Source organism: Ranitomeya variabilis, chromosome 4, assembly GCF_051348905.1.
Source record: "Ranitomeya variabilis isolate aRanVar5 chromosome 4, aRanVar5.hap1, whole genome shotgun sequence".
NCBI lineage: Eukaryota > Metazoa > Chordata > Amphibia > Anura > Dendrobatidae > Ranitomeya > Ranitomeya variabilis.
Genome location: NC_135235.1, coordinates 56,917,309 through 56,931,812, shown reverse-complemented (window position 1 = coordinate 56,931,812; position 14,504 = coordinate 56,917,309). Strand labels below are relative to the sequence as shown.

Genomic DNA, 14,504 nt, shown 5'->3' with positions numbered 1-14,504 from the left:
GAAACACTTTGGACCATTTCAGTCTATTTATTCCATATTACTAGAAAAAGGGCATTTTCAAACATGTGCTTTTCTTTAGGTCTCATGCACATGGCAAGGCCATGTGCACAGAATCTGTACAGCCGCGCTCATGAGTCCCTTCGGTCTCTGTGCTGCCATATGGTGCCTTCAAATGGTCCTGTATTCTGGGGGGAATAGTCCGCACCTGATGAACCATGTAATAAATGCACATGAATTGATGACAAAAATATTCTATATACAGTACAGACCAAAAGTTTGGACACACCTTCTCATTTAAAGATTTTTCTATATTTTCATGACTATGAAAATTGTACATTCACACTGAAGGCATCAAAACTATGAATTAACACATGTGGAATTATATACTTAACAAAAAAGTGTGAAACAACTGAAATTATGTCTTATATTCTAGGTTCCTCAAAGTAGCCACCTCCTAAGAGGAGACTTTGTGCAGCAGGCCTTCATGGAAAAATAGCTGTTAGGAAACCACTGCTAAGGACAGGCAAGTTTTGATGCCTTCAGTGTGAATGTACAATTTTCATAGTCATGAAAATACAGAAAAATCTTTAAATGAGAAGGTGTGTCCAAACTTTTGGTCTGTACTGTAACTCTGTATGTATTGTTGCTTTCCCCATTGGAATTTACATACATTAATACATCAGGAGAAATAGCAGTCGTCTGGTTAAAGGGAACCTGTCACCAGGTTTTCCCCATATAAAGAAGGGCCAACACCTTTAAGCCTTCTGTGGCATGCTAGAATGCTGTATGTCTGTCCCCAAACTCCTATGCAGGCACTAGTCCGGTTCGATGGGCGTCTCTGTTCCAGCACCTCCTCTCTTCTTTGTGAGCCTCATCCTTCCTCCCTGCTTCTTTTGAATGATGTTTCCTCAGTGTCCAAGTGCAAGGTATTGTTACTACCGCAATGCCCTGCACTTGGGGTAAGTGATATAGCTAATCAGAAGAACTATACTACATTTCTAATTGAAGTAAGTATTTTTTAATATTATTATTAATTTTACACCTACTACATATTGGGATATGATCTTATAGATAGGAATGCTCCTTTAAAGATGCTAGTCGTACTTTATATGGGGGAAACCTCGACAGGTTCTCTTTAATGTGAACAGTAGGAAAACTGCAGAGCAAAATATAGCAGAGGGCTGCAGTGGCATGTAAAAATTTGGGTCAAAATTATTGTTATTGGGAGCAGTTAACCAAGTTGAAGATGAAACAATCTCTAAAAGGGCTAAAGTATAGGATGACACATTTCCTTTGTATTTTAGGAGAAAAAAATATTTTCATATTTTACATGTTAAAAATTACAAAAAGGAAAATGGGCCACTGCAAAAGTTTGGCCACCCTGCATGGTTAGTACCTAGTAGTACCCCCTTTTCCAAGTATCACAGCTTGTAAATGCTTTTTGTAGCCAGACAAGAGTCTTTCAATTCTTGTCTGAGGGATTTTCATCTATTCTTCATTGGAAAACTCTTCCAGTTCTGTGAGATTCCTGAGCCATCTTGAATTCTCTGCTATTTTGAGGTCTAGACACAGATTTTCAATGATGTTGAGATCAGGGAACTGTAAGGGCCATTGTAAAACGATCAGCTTGCGCCTTTTGAGGTAGTATATTGTGAATTTTGACATGTGTTTAGGAGCATTATCCATTTGTAGAACCATCCTCTTGTCAACTTCAGCTTTTTTACAGATGGTGTTATATTTGCATCAAGAATTTGTTGAAATTTCATTGACTCTATTCTTCCCTCTAACAGTGATACATTTCCAGTGCCATTGGCTGCAACACAACCTGAAAGCATTATTGAACCACCCCCATGATTAATGGTTGCCGAGATGTTCTTTTCCTGAGGTTTTCTTCTGATGACTTTTCCATGAAGGCCATATTTGTGCAGGTGTCTCTGAACAGTAGAACAATGTACCACGACTCCAGAGTCTGCTTAATCTTTTTAAAGGTGTTTTGCAGTCAAGCGGGCGCTCTAATTTGCCTCTCTAGCAATCCAACGAACAGCTCTCACTGAAATTTTGCTTGGTCTTTCAGACTTTATATTGACCCTCACTATTCCTAACAGGCTGATTAAGCTCTGAAACCTTTGCCAAAGTTATCTGAGCAGACAAATCTCCAAGAGTGCCCAAAATTTTGCATCTGTCCATTTTCCTTTTTTGTAATTTTTAAAATGTTAATGATAAAAAATAAAAATAAAAAATAAAAATATATATATATTTTAAACTGCTATCTGTTTACAATAACAATAATTTTGACCAGGGGTGCCAAACTTTTACATGTCACTGTATCTGCAAATAATAAAGAAAATTAATGTACATTTTAATGGAAGTTTTATATATATATGATATTGTTGCAATTGCACAGATCCATTGTATTTGTACCTAGTAGGATTAGGTAGGAAGCCACTCTGTCAGCAATCTCCAAAAGGCATAAAGTATGTTACCACTTTCTTATGCATAATGCATCGCTTGTCACACACATCATCCCAACGAGCTGACAGCGGGATTTGACCTTGTTTCTTCCACTTGTAACATAAGACTTTACAATACATAATAGTTTAAGTCCTGGAAATGAAGTGATTGGGTCACAGGAAGCTCCATGTTTAAACATTGATGAATTCGTCCTGAGGTCCAGAGAGGGGAATTGGGATCGGTTCATGTTGTTGCGCTAAATGCTTACATTAGCTGCCTCTTTAATGCAGATAGCCCCTGCAAGCCTGGGGCATGGGAACTGTTTAGAGAATGTCTAAATTGACAGACGCTGTATAAGCAGCTGCTGGATTATATGCTAACCGCTGAGAAAATCTGATTCAGAGAATTGCCGAAGAAAATAACCTGGGTGGAAGAATCCAGGACGCATGGCCTCAGCTATTTAGTATATTCCTATTTTTTTTTTATTTTGCATAATCCATATTTATCAGTCGCATTTCAAGAACTCTTCCAACTTTTCAAAGAATAATCATAGAATCTTCACATTTTGAGTTACAACAGATTTAGTTCCCTATTCAAGTCTAAATCTAAATTCATTATTTTTGGTGGCTCCTAATTACCAATTTATTTGTCAGAGGCCAGATAATGATTAAACAGAGGTCACAAGACTGACAGCAGAGTGGAGTTGTATGTCTGTTTCTAAGGGCAATCAACAGAATCTTGAAAGTAATGTATAGCAATGAAAAACGTCATGAATTAACTAAAAATTGGTTACAAAAACTATCACATACTTATAAAGTTACTGAGGATGAGTGAATCCATTCTAAATGAATATGTTTTCGAATTTTCCAAAATTCACCAATTCTAGTGATTCCAAATGTTTAGGAATTCAATTTGAAATCATATTCACCCCAGTCCCTCACCTGGGGCGGCGCACGTCATGGTGTCAAAATGCATTCCCATTGATACCAAATCAACAGATCACATGCTAAGGCTGGAATACACCTTTAACTTTTTTTTAAAACTCATTATGTTACCATGAAACGTATTTCCCCGACAGACATTTGGGCTGGACAATGCTCCAACTATGAGTGCCAAAGAGTGATGAGAAAATCTGCTGAAATTCGATTTGGCAGATCCTATCAAATTTGACCAGGAAATTTGTTTCACATTGAATTTGTTTCCTGCAAATCAAATGTGCCTGATTGTCCTCTGAAGTCCATCCAAACCCCAGAGCATGATACATGAAGTCTACAAAAAATTATACGTACCTTGCCCGGCCTCATCTGTCTAGCTACACAGACCGTCTCTGCTCCAGTCCAAACTTCAGAAGGCTTTTCCCACCACGTTTGGCATCTTTGCCATACTAATTAGGCCTCCAAACAGCATGATGTCATGATGTTTTTAGGTCTAGTCAGTGCACAGGGGCCACAAATGTTGGGACATAGTGGGAGAAGATCACCGGTTACCATTTAGCTGGATTCATGTGAAGGGAAAGGCCTAAAATTCTGATTCGCCTTATCCACGAATTTGGGGAAATTCTAAATGAATTTGATTAGAATGGATTTGCTCATCTCTAGTGCCAATTCCATTATTCCATTAACTGTTCCTCTGCATGAAATCTAATGTATAAGACATGCAATTTATCAAGTAAAGGTAGGTTCACACAACCAGGTTCTCCAAATTGTCCTTTCTGGAAATCGTACCTCGCATGTCGTGATTTTTTTCACAAACCCATAGACTTGTATTTCCGATTTTGATCCGACCTTTGGATCAAAATCAGACATGTTTCAGATATTTTCTGCTGACTGAAAAAAATCGGACATATACACAGCTGTTATGGATCCGGTGGCAGGATCTCCAAACTGACCAGGCAAATATCTCTCGAAATACGAGAATCCAAGATCTTCTCCACCACATACTCCAACTCTCCCTCGACCAAAACCGGAGCAGGAGGATCAACAGAAGGAACCACAGGCACCACATATCTCCGCAACAATGACCTATGGAACACATTATGAATGGCAAACGATGTAGGGAGGTCCAAACGAAATGACACAGGGTTGAGGATTTCCAAAATCTTATAAGGACCGATGAAACGAGGCTTGAACTTAGGAGAGGAAACCTTCATCGGGACATAACGAGAAGACAACCATACCAAATCCCCCACACGAAGTCGGGGACCCACATAGCGACGGCGGTTAGCAAAGCGCTGAGCCTTCTCCTGGGACAACATCAAATTGTCCACCACATGATTCCAAATCTGCTGCAACCTATCCACCACAGAATCCACCCCAGGACAGTCAGAGGACTCAACCTGACCCGAGGAAAAACGAGGATGAAAACCAGAATTGCAAAAGAAAGGTGAAACCAAAGTAGCAGAACTAGCCCGATTATTGAGGGCAAACTCAGCCAAAGGCAAAAAGGTCACCCAATCATCCTGATCAGCAGAAACAAAACATCTCAAATAAGTTTCCAAGGTCTGATTAGTTCGTTCGGTTTGGCCGTTCGTCTGAGGATGGAAGGCCGACGAAAAAGACAATTCAATGCCCATCTTAGCACAAAAGGACCGCCAAAATCTGGATACAAACTGGGATCCTCTGTCAGACACAATGTTCTCCGGAATACCATGTAAACGAACCACATTCTGAAAAAACAGTGGCACCAAATCGGAGGAAGAAGGCAGCTTAGGCAAGGGTACCAAATGGACCATCTTAGAAAAATGATCACAAACCACCCAGATGACAGACATCCTCTGAGAGACAGGAAGATCCGAAATAAAATCCATGGAAATATGCGTCCAAGGCCTCTTCGGGACAGGCAAAGGCAAGAGCAATCCACTGGCACGAGAACAGCAAGGCTTGGCCCGAGCACAAATCCCACAGGACTGCACAAAGGAACGCACATCCCGCGACAAGGAAGGCCACCAAAAGGACCTCGCCACCAAATCCCTGGTACCAAAAATCCCGCCGGATGACCCGCCAACACCGAAGAATGGACCTCGGAAATAACTCTACTGGTCCATCTGTCCGGGACAAACAGTCTCTCCGGTGGACAACGATCAGGTCTATTGGCCTGAAATTCCTGCAACACCCGTCGCAGATCAGGAGAGATGGCAGACAAAATCACCCCCTCTTTGAGGACACCATTCGGTTCAGAAACTTCCGGGGAGTCAGGTACAAAACTCCTAGAAAGGGCATCAGCCTTCACGTTTTTCGAACCCGGAAGATATGAGACCACAAAATTGAAACGAGAGAAAAACAGCGACCATCGAGCCTGTCTCAGATTCAACCGCTTGGCAGACTCGAGATAAGTCAAATTCTTGTGATCCGTCAAGACCACCACACGATGCTTGGCTCCCTCAAGCCAATGTCGCCACTCCTCAAATGCCCACTTCATCGCCAACAACTCACGATTACCAACATCATAATTCCACTCGGCAGGCGAAAACTTTCTTGAAAAGAAAGCACATGGTCTCATCACAGAGCCATCAGAGCTTTTCTGCGACAAGACAGCCCCTGCTCCAATCTCAGAAGCATCAACCTCGACCTGAAAGGGAAGAGAGACATCGGGCTGGCGCAAGACAGGAGCCGAAGAAAACCGATGTTTCAGCTCCTGAAAGGCCTCCACGGCCGCAGGAGACCAATTCGTAACATCAGAACCCTTCTTGGTCAAATCCGTCAAAGGCTTAACCACACTAGAAAAATTAGTGATGAAGCGACGGTAAAAATTAGCAAAACCCAAGAACTTTTGAAGACTCTTCACAGATGTAGGTTGAGTCCAGTCATGAATAGCCTGAACCTTGACTGGATCCATCTCAATAGTAGAAGGAGAAAAAATAAAGCCCAAAAAGGAAACCTTCTGGACTCCGAAGAGACATTTAGAGCCCTTCACAAACAAGGCATTGGCACGCAGGACCTGAAATACCATCCTGACCTGCTTCACATGAGAGTCCCAATCATCAGAAAAGACCAAAATATCATCCAGGTACACAATCATAAATCTATCCAGATACTCTCGGAAGATGTCGTGCATGAAGGACTGAAACACAGAGGGGGCATTAGAAAGCCCAAAAGGCATCACCAAGTACTCAAAATGGCCTTCGGGCGTATTAAATGCTGTTTTCCATTCATCGCCCTGTTTTATGCACACAAGATTATACGCTCCTCGAAGATCTATCTTGGTGAACCAACTGGCCCCCTTAATCCGGGCAAACAGATCAGACAACAGTGGCAAGGGGTATTGAAATTTGACCGTGATGTTATTTAGAAGGCGATAATCTATACAGGGTCTCAGAGAACCATCCGTCTTGGCCACAAAAAAGAACCCCGCACCCAAAGGGGACGAGGACGTGCGAATATGCCCCTTCTCCAAGGACTCCTTTATATAACTCCGCATAGCGGCATGCTCTGGTACAGACAAATTAAATAGTCGTCCCTTAGGGAACTTACTACCAGGAATCAAATTTATAGCACAATCACAATCCCTATGAGGAGGTAGGGCACTGGATTTGGGCTCATCAAATACATCCTGGTAGTCTGACAAAAATTCAGGGACTTCAGAAGGAGTAGAAGAAGCAATTGACACCAAAGGGGCATCACCATGAATTCCCTGGCAACCCCAACTTGACACAGACATTGCTTTCCAATCCAGGACTGGATTATGAGCCTGCAGCCATGGCAGACCCAACACTACAACATCATGCAAATTATGTAGCACAAGAATGCGAATCACCTCCTGATGTGCAGGAGCCATACACATGGTCACTTGAGTCCAGCACTGAGGTTTATTCTTGGCCAATGGCGTAGCGTCAATTCCCCTTAGTGGAATAGGGAATTGTAAAGGCTCCAAGGTAAAACCACAGCGCCTGGCAAATGACAAATCCATCAGATTCAGGGCGGCACCTGAATCCACAAAAGCCATAACTGAGTAGGATGACAGAGAGCAAATCAAAGTAACAGACAAAATGAATTTAGGTTGTACAGTACCAATGGTGACAGACTTTGCGCTTAGAGCATGCTGAGATAACATGAGCAGAATCACCACAGTAAAAGCACAACCCATTCTGACGTCTGTAGTTTTGCCGTTCAATTCTGGCCAAAATCCTGTCGCATTGCATAGGCTCAGATTTCTGCTCAGAAAATACCCCCAGATGATGCACAGGTTTGCGCTCCCGCAAACGCCGATCAATCTGAATGGCCAAAGACATTGACTCATTCAGACCCGCAGGCGTGGGGAACCCCACCATAACATCTTTAAGGGCTTCAGAGAGACCCTTTCTGAAAATCGCCGCCAGGGCGCACTCATTCCATTGAGTGAGCACAGACCACTTCCTAAACTTCTGACAGTAAACCTCTGCTTCATCTTGACCCTGAGAGAGAGCCAGCAAAGCTTTCTCTGCTTGGTCTACCAGATTTGGTTCCTCATAGAGGACTCCAAGCGCCAGAAAAAACGCATCCACATTCAGCAATGCAGGATCTCCTGGCGCCAGAGCGAATGCCCAATCTTGAGGGTCACCGCGTAACAAAGAGATAATAATTTTAACTTGCTGAACAAAATCACCAGAGGAGTGAGGTCTCAGAGAAAGAAATAACTTGCAATTATTCTTAAAGTTCAAAAACCTAGATCTATCTCCGGAAAACAGCTCAGGAATAGGTATTTTAGGCTCTGACATAGGACTGCGGACTACATAATCCTGAATGCCCTGTACCCTTGCAGTGAAATGATCCACACTAGAAGACAGACACTGAATGTCCATATCTGCAGCTGAGTTCAAAGCCACCCAGAGATTAAGGGGAGGAGAGAGGCTAAACACAGTGCAGAGAAAAAAAAAATGACCTCCGAATTTCTCTTCTCCCTCTTCTGCTGCATTTAACACTTTTGGCCTGCTGTACTGTTAAAGATCCGGTGGCAGGATCTCCAAACTGACCAGGCAAATATCACCTGAATAAATAGGACAAGCTCTGGGGATGTGGAAACTATACTGACCGCAATCCTGATCCTATCCACACACACTAAAGGTAGCCGTGGAGCGTTACCTGAAAACCTAGACGCCTCGTTCACAGCCTGAGAAACTGACTACCCCTAGAGAGAAAGCAAAGACCTCACTTGCCTCAGAGAAATAACCCCAAAGTTTTAGAAAGCCCCCCACAAATAATAACGGTGAGTTAAGGGGAAAACACAAACGTAGAAATGAAACAGGTTTAGCAAATGAGGCCCGCTAATACTAGATAGAGAGAAAAAAGGCAGGAGTCTGTGCGGTCAGTATAAAATCTATCAAAAACAAGCCACGCAGAAAATGCAAGAACCCCCACCCCGACTCACGATGTGGGGGGCGCACTCTGCACCCCAGAACTACCAGCAAGCGAAAAAATCACATAGAAGCAAGCTGGACAGAACTCATCATATACTGAGAAACGTTTTCAATGAGATAATGAGCAAAAATGAACAAGCAAACTTAGCTTAACCAACAGGAGACTGGTCACAAGGAATATTCAGGAGAGCTCAGAATCCAGACTGAATACACTGACAGCAGGCAACAAATTAAGGGCCAGGTGAATTAAATAGGCCCAGCATAGGCAGGAAATGAATCAGCTGAGCCCAGCCAAGACCAGCCATATCGCTAAAGGCCACCAGAGGGATCCCAAGAACAAATTCACACAGTACCACTCATGACCACAGGAGGGAGCCTGAGAACGGAATTCACAACACACAGCCCCAAAGAATATCATGGTTTTGATTGCAATTTGTGAAAACCACAGATATCACTTGTACGAGAAAATCGGTTTTGGGCACGAATCCTAATAGTCAGAAACAGCCCTTGTGCTTTTATATAGTGTGCCAAATAGTGATCAAATACCTGAAGATCATAATGACACTGAAGATACGGTGCTGGGCATATTTGTTCTATCCCAGTACAACTTGGCTCATGATGCCACCATAGGGCTTCTATCTGCCATATCTCAATGGCTATAAAATTGGATTTTGGGAAAGTGATGGGAACTTACAGAATTTGGGAGTCATGAACATGCTATATAATATTTTTCTTTGCAAGTGATGCACATTATCAATTACTAAATATATTGTTTCTATTTGTAAGGAGTTTGCATGTTCTCCCTGTGTTTGTGTTGGTTTCCTCCGGGTTCTCTGGTTTCCTCCCATAGTCCAAAGACATACTGATAGGAAGGAATCTAGATTGTGAGCCCCATCAAGGACAGCGATGATAATGTCTGTAAAGTGCAATGGAATTAATGTCTCTATATAAGTGAGTAAAATACATAAATAAATATAGTAGGATCAGACTTACCAAAAAGCTGTAGCCATTTAATCCCAATTTCTCCAGTACAACTGCACATTCCTGTAGTCCACACTGAAATATAGCCACACATAACGATCATCAGTAAACCAATATTACATCTCAGAATCCAAGAATAATTATTTCTATTAAAAAATCTGAATTTTTTTTGCAATATATAGATGAACTAATGCTTCTTCCATTACTCGTTAAGATAAGTTCAACTTTCTACCGAAGGAAATGTAACTATTGTAAGTTGAACCATTGATTGATACTTAGTGACTACTGATGAGCGAACCTAGTAGGATACGGTGTTATCGGAGCATGTTCAGGTGCTAACCGAGTGTTTTCGGCGTGCTCGAATAATATGCTCTAGTCCCCGCAGATGCATGTCTTGCGGCTGTTCGACAGCCATAACACATGCAGGGATTGCCTGTTTGTTAGGAAATCCCAAGATATGTTGCGGCTGTCAATGATATATAGAAGACATGGAGAAGGAGTGATCTGATACACAGATATGGAAATAAATTGATCTGATGCATAGGAGAGGCGGACAAGTAGTGATCTGATACATAAGAAAAATGGAGAAGTAGCGATCTGATGCAAAGAAGAAATTTATAATCGGCTACATAGGGAAAGTGTCATCTGATACATAGGAAATATGGCGTAATAGGGATATGATACATAGGAAATATGAAAAAGTGATAAAAAAGAAGATAGATAAAGAGTGATCTGATAAGTTAGAGAGATGAAGAAAGATTGGTCTGATACAGAGGAGAGGTGGAGAATGTAATCTGAAAATAAGAGAGGAGAAGAGTGATTTCATAGATAGTATATGAAAGATGTGGCAGATAGAGGAGCCAGAAGAGAGTGACTCATGTAATATTTGGATGAAGAGTTCATCAAAATAAGAGCTGCTTTGGTTTTAGACCTCCTCTGTGAAATTCTTCCTTCGGCCGGTGTCCCACTTGCAACTGCAATGCGAGAAACTCGTGCCTCAATACCCGGCACTGCCGCCGGCACTCAGGACCGGAATGTGTGGCTGCAAGATGATATTTCCACTTCAATGTCCTATTTCTCGAATAATATTTGTTTATGCAAATGGACTATAAAAAATTGAAAATAAAAAAAAAAGATAGAAAGCTGATTATGTAGCTGCTGGTCAGTTGCCCCCTATCCCAGTAGTGGGGTTTGGATTATTAAATGGGTTGTACGGGTGACTAATATTGATAACCTCTCCTTAGAATAACTTGTCAATGTCAGCTTATGGGGGTCTGAAATCGAGCAACCCCACTGATCAGCATCCATTAGCTTCAACAGTGGCCAGATAAAAACAGCAGAGCCTCGTTCAATGCCTAGAAGTAGCTGCTGGACACTCCGATCAGCCCCCATTCTTCCTGGTGTTGGATCCCCATCACTGCAATATTGATATGTGACGTCATCTAAGGACAGGTCAGCAATATTAGAATCCAGAACAACATTTAAAATAATTGCTTGCAGCTATGCCAAGCAAAAGAACAGACACCATGACGGAACCAAACAGATACCCATGGGATCTATCTGTTCTTCACAGGAGCCATGGCACAGATATGAGCAGAGACTAATCCGGTGGTCAATGGGTCGTACTTTCATCAGTTTGTGGCTTTCCATTTCCAGTCTTTACCTAAGGAGAAGTGACTCAGTGCACATTTGTTGCAATTCTCAGGATCCCCCGTCTCTGCTTAGGTTATATCCGTGACTAAATGAACGAAGCTCCAGTTCTCTATTTGACTTTTCTTAGTTGTATGAAGTTTTATTTCATTGTAGTTTTTAGCTGTGAAAGGTTCATGCTATTGGCATTTGGCTTAATTGATGAAACGTTTGGGACATAGAATAACAAAGATTCACATATTTTTTTAAGATATCAATTGTAGGTAAAGTCCAATAATACTGTATACCTCGTTCATTTGGTGTTATTACAGGTGTTGTTTCCATTGTATGGATCTGTATTATGGATCTCATTGACAGGGAAAATGTTTTTTTAAATCAAGAATTAAATTAAAATCTATTAAAATTCAGTATGCTCCATTTTATACCATATTACATTAAACTTTATTTCTAACTCCGGTTTCCCACATCCAATATTCATCATCCCAGCAGAGTACGATGTGTAGACAGGCTGCGGGTCTCATCATGACCCAAACCAAATCGCCATAGGAAACTTTCTAGGAAAGTTGCAATCAGGTTTGTAAATCCAGCATAGGGGAGAATACAGTGACTTATAGAGGCACCATATTATGGCACATGGAGTAACTATGCACCCATGGAGTATCAGACATGTCATCTATTTGTTTGATACGAATACATGTTACATTTTTGGAAAAAACCCAAGTGTCCTAACTGGGGGAGACAAAGACTCCCTGTTTAGTAGCGGCATATGCGTGCCTTGTTTTTCAATAACTCTGTTTGGTGAGGAGGACCTATCACCTGCAAATGGCTGCCAATTTTCTCTGGCTTTAATGAAGGATTTACCTTCTCAGCCTTCCTTGAGGATTAGTGATAGAATTTCTAGTTCTGGTGATTCTGCTCCTGGTGAGCACGTGTGTTGGCCTTTCTTGATAACCCCATTATGTAATGTAAATGGTAAATAATAATAATGATAACTTTGTAATTGAATATAATCTGTAAATAATAACTTATATTAATGAAATGTTCTAATTGGTTTCCTGCCATGAGAAGGAACTATTGGGAAGTTTTGTGTTTTCGATTTCGGTTTGGCTGGATAATAATTGTACTTTGGTGAGATATGTATTACTATTCCACTTCCTTCTACATTCTATATAATGGGGGGGCAGTCATTTCAGTTGTTGCCTCTTTTGAATGAGAGAAGATATGTACTTTATTGATACATTTTGACTATCTCACTTAAAGGGAATCTGTCACCTACTTTTTGGTATATAAGCTGCGGCCACTGCCATTAGGGGCTTATCTACAGCATTCTGTAATGCTGTAGATAAGCCCCCGATGTAACCTGAAAGATAAGAAAAACAAGTTAGATTACGCTTACTCAGGGGCGGTCCCAGTACGGTCCGCTGCGATGGGCGTCGCGGTCCGGGGCCTCCCATCTTCATGCGATGACGTCCTCTTTCTTGCTTCCTGTCGCAGCTCCTGCGCAGGCGTACTTTATCTGCCCTGTTGTGGGCAGAGCAAAGTGCTGCAGTGTGCAGGCGCTGGGCCTCTCTCCTTTCCCGGCACCTGCGCACTGCAGTACTTTGCTCTCAAGAGGGCAGATAACGTATGACTGCGCAGGAGCCACGACAGGAAGCAAGGAAGAGGATGTCATCGCATGAAGATGGGAGGCGCCGGACCCAGACGGCGACACCCTTCGGACCGGACCGCACCAGGACCTCCCCTGGGTGAGTATAATCTAACTTGTTTTTCTTATCTTTCAGGTTACATCGGGAGCTTATCTACAGCATTACAGAATGCTGTAGATAAGCCCCTAATGGGGGTGGCCGCAGCTTATAGGCCAAAAATGGGGTGACAGATTCCCTTTAAATATCTTAGTAACTAATATAAGGGTCATATACTGTAGATAGGAATCCTATACAGTGGGGAAAAAACGTTTTTAGTCACCCACCAATTGTGCAAGTTCTCCCACTTAAAAAGATGAGAGAGGCCTGTAATTGACATCATACGTAGACCACAATTATGAGAGTCAAAATGAGAAAACAAATCCAGAAAATCACCTTGTCTGATTTGGCAAGATTTATTTTGTAAATTATGGTGGAAATAAGTATTTGGTCATTAACAAAAGTTCATCTCAATAACGAAACCAAAAAAAACCCAAATGGTTCCCTACAGCCATGCCCCCGTCTACCGGTTATGAATACAACTATATTTCAATTTCATGCATAGGAGGAAGGAGAACCCTAGTGCAGGGGAGTAGACACAAATCTTTAGGTCATCAATGAGGATCACAAAACTTGGTCCCCCAAAGAATTACTTACCTGCCTGAAAAGATCTGCGACTTGTGAAGTTGTCCAATGTTCAAAATGTTCCCGGAGCGGGAGTTTAAAAGCCATGGTCTAATCTGGAGATTTGAAGGGTCGCTATTAAATACAGTAGTATGTGCTCAGGTCCTCTTAGAGATTTACTAATTCTCAAAGAGGAAGTGTCCTTAGCTGCCGAGCTGTGTGAAACAAGACTTAACCCCCACGCTGCCAAAATGCTAACCCTAGTAAAACCCATTCTGAAAGATTAGTCAAAATCAGATTAAAAGGATAATGTCAAGGAAGAGTAGGTTACACAATATTTAGGTTTTCAGTTTAAACAACAAATTTTACAATATTACGTCAAGGATAATCATTTAGAGGGGTTATCCCTTTTCAGAAAGATCAGACTGATTAAAAAATAAAAATTATACTCAATCTTAGTGCTCATTCACATGTCCGAATTTCACTGACCTGCCATTATGAGTCTCCAGGTCATTATGAGTTCATAGACACCAAACATGTCTTTTTAAGTGATGAAAAAAATGACAAAGATTGTTAGAAAAAAATATTGTGTCATTATTGTTTGCGTGCCAAGATGACGTTTTTATTGATATAATTTTGGTGCGGATACGATCTTTTGATCACCCGTTATTGCATTTTAATGCAATACTGCGGACACAAAAAAAGTCATTCTGGCATTTTAACTTTTTTTTTCACTATGCTGTTTACCAATCGGATTAATTATTTTTATATCTTGTTAGTTTTGG

At 41.5% G+C, this 14,504-nt stretch overlaps 1 protein-coding gene across 2 annotated transcripts in view; it reads right to left on the bottom strand.

The window, feature by feature from the left end:
• BLNK (B cell linker) overlaps positions 1-13,842 on the bottom strand; it is a 244,067-nt gene extending 230,225 nt beyond the window's left edge. For both annotated transcript variants that reach the window (XM_077258545.1, XM_077258546.1), the window contains exons 1-2: positions 13,753-13,842; positions 9,776-9,838 (exon numbers count right to left, since the gene is read on the bottom strand). In XM_077258545.1, the coding sequence (XP_077114660.1) occupies positions 9,776-9,838; positions 13,753-13,827 (138 nt within the window). In that variant the 5' untranslated portion in view covers positions 13,828-13,842. The remainder of the gene's footprint in view (positions 1-9,775; positions 9,839-13,752) is intronic.
• Between the last annotated feature and the right edge of the window lie 662 nt (positions 13,843-14,504).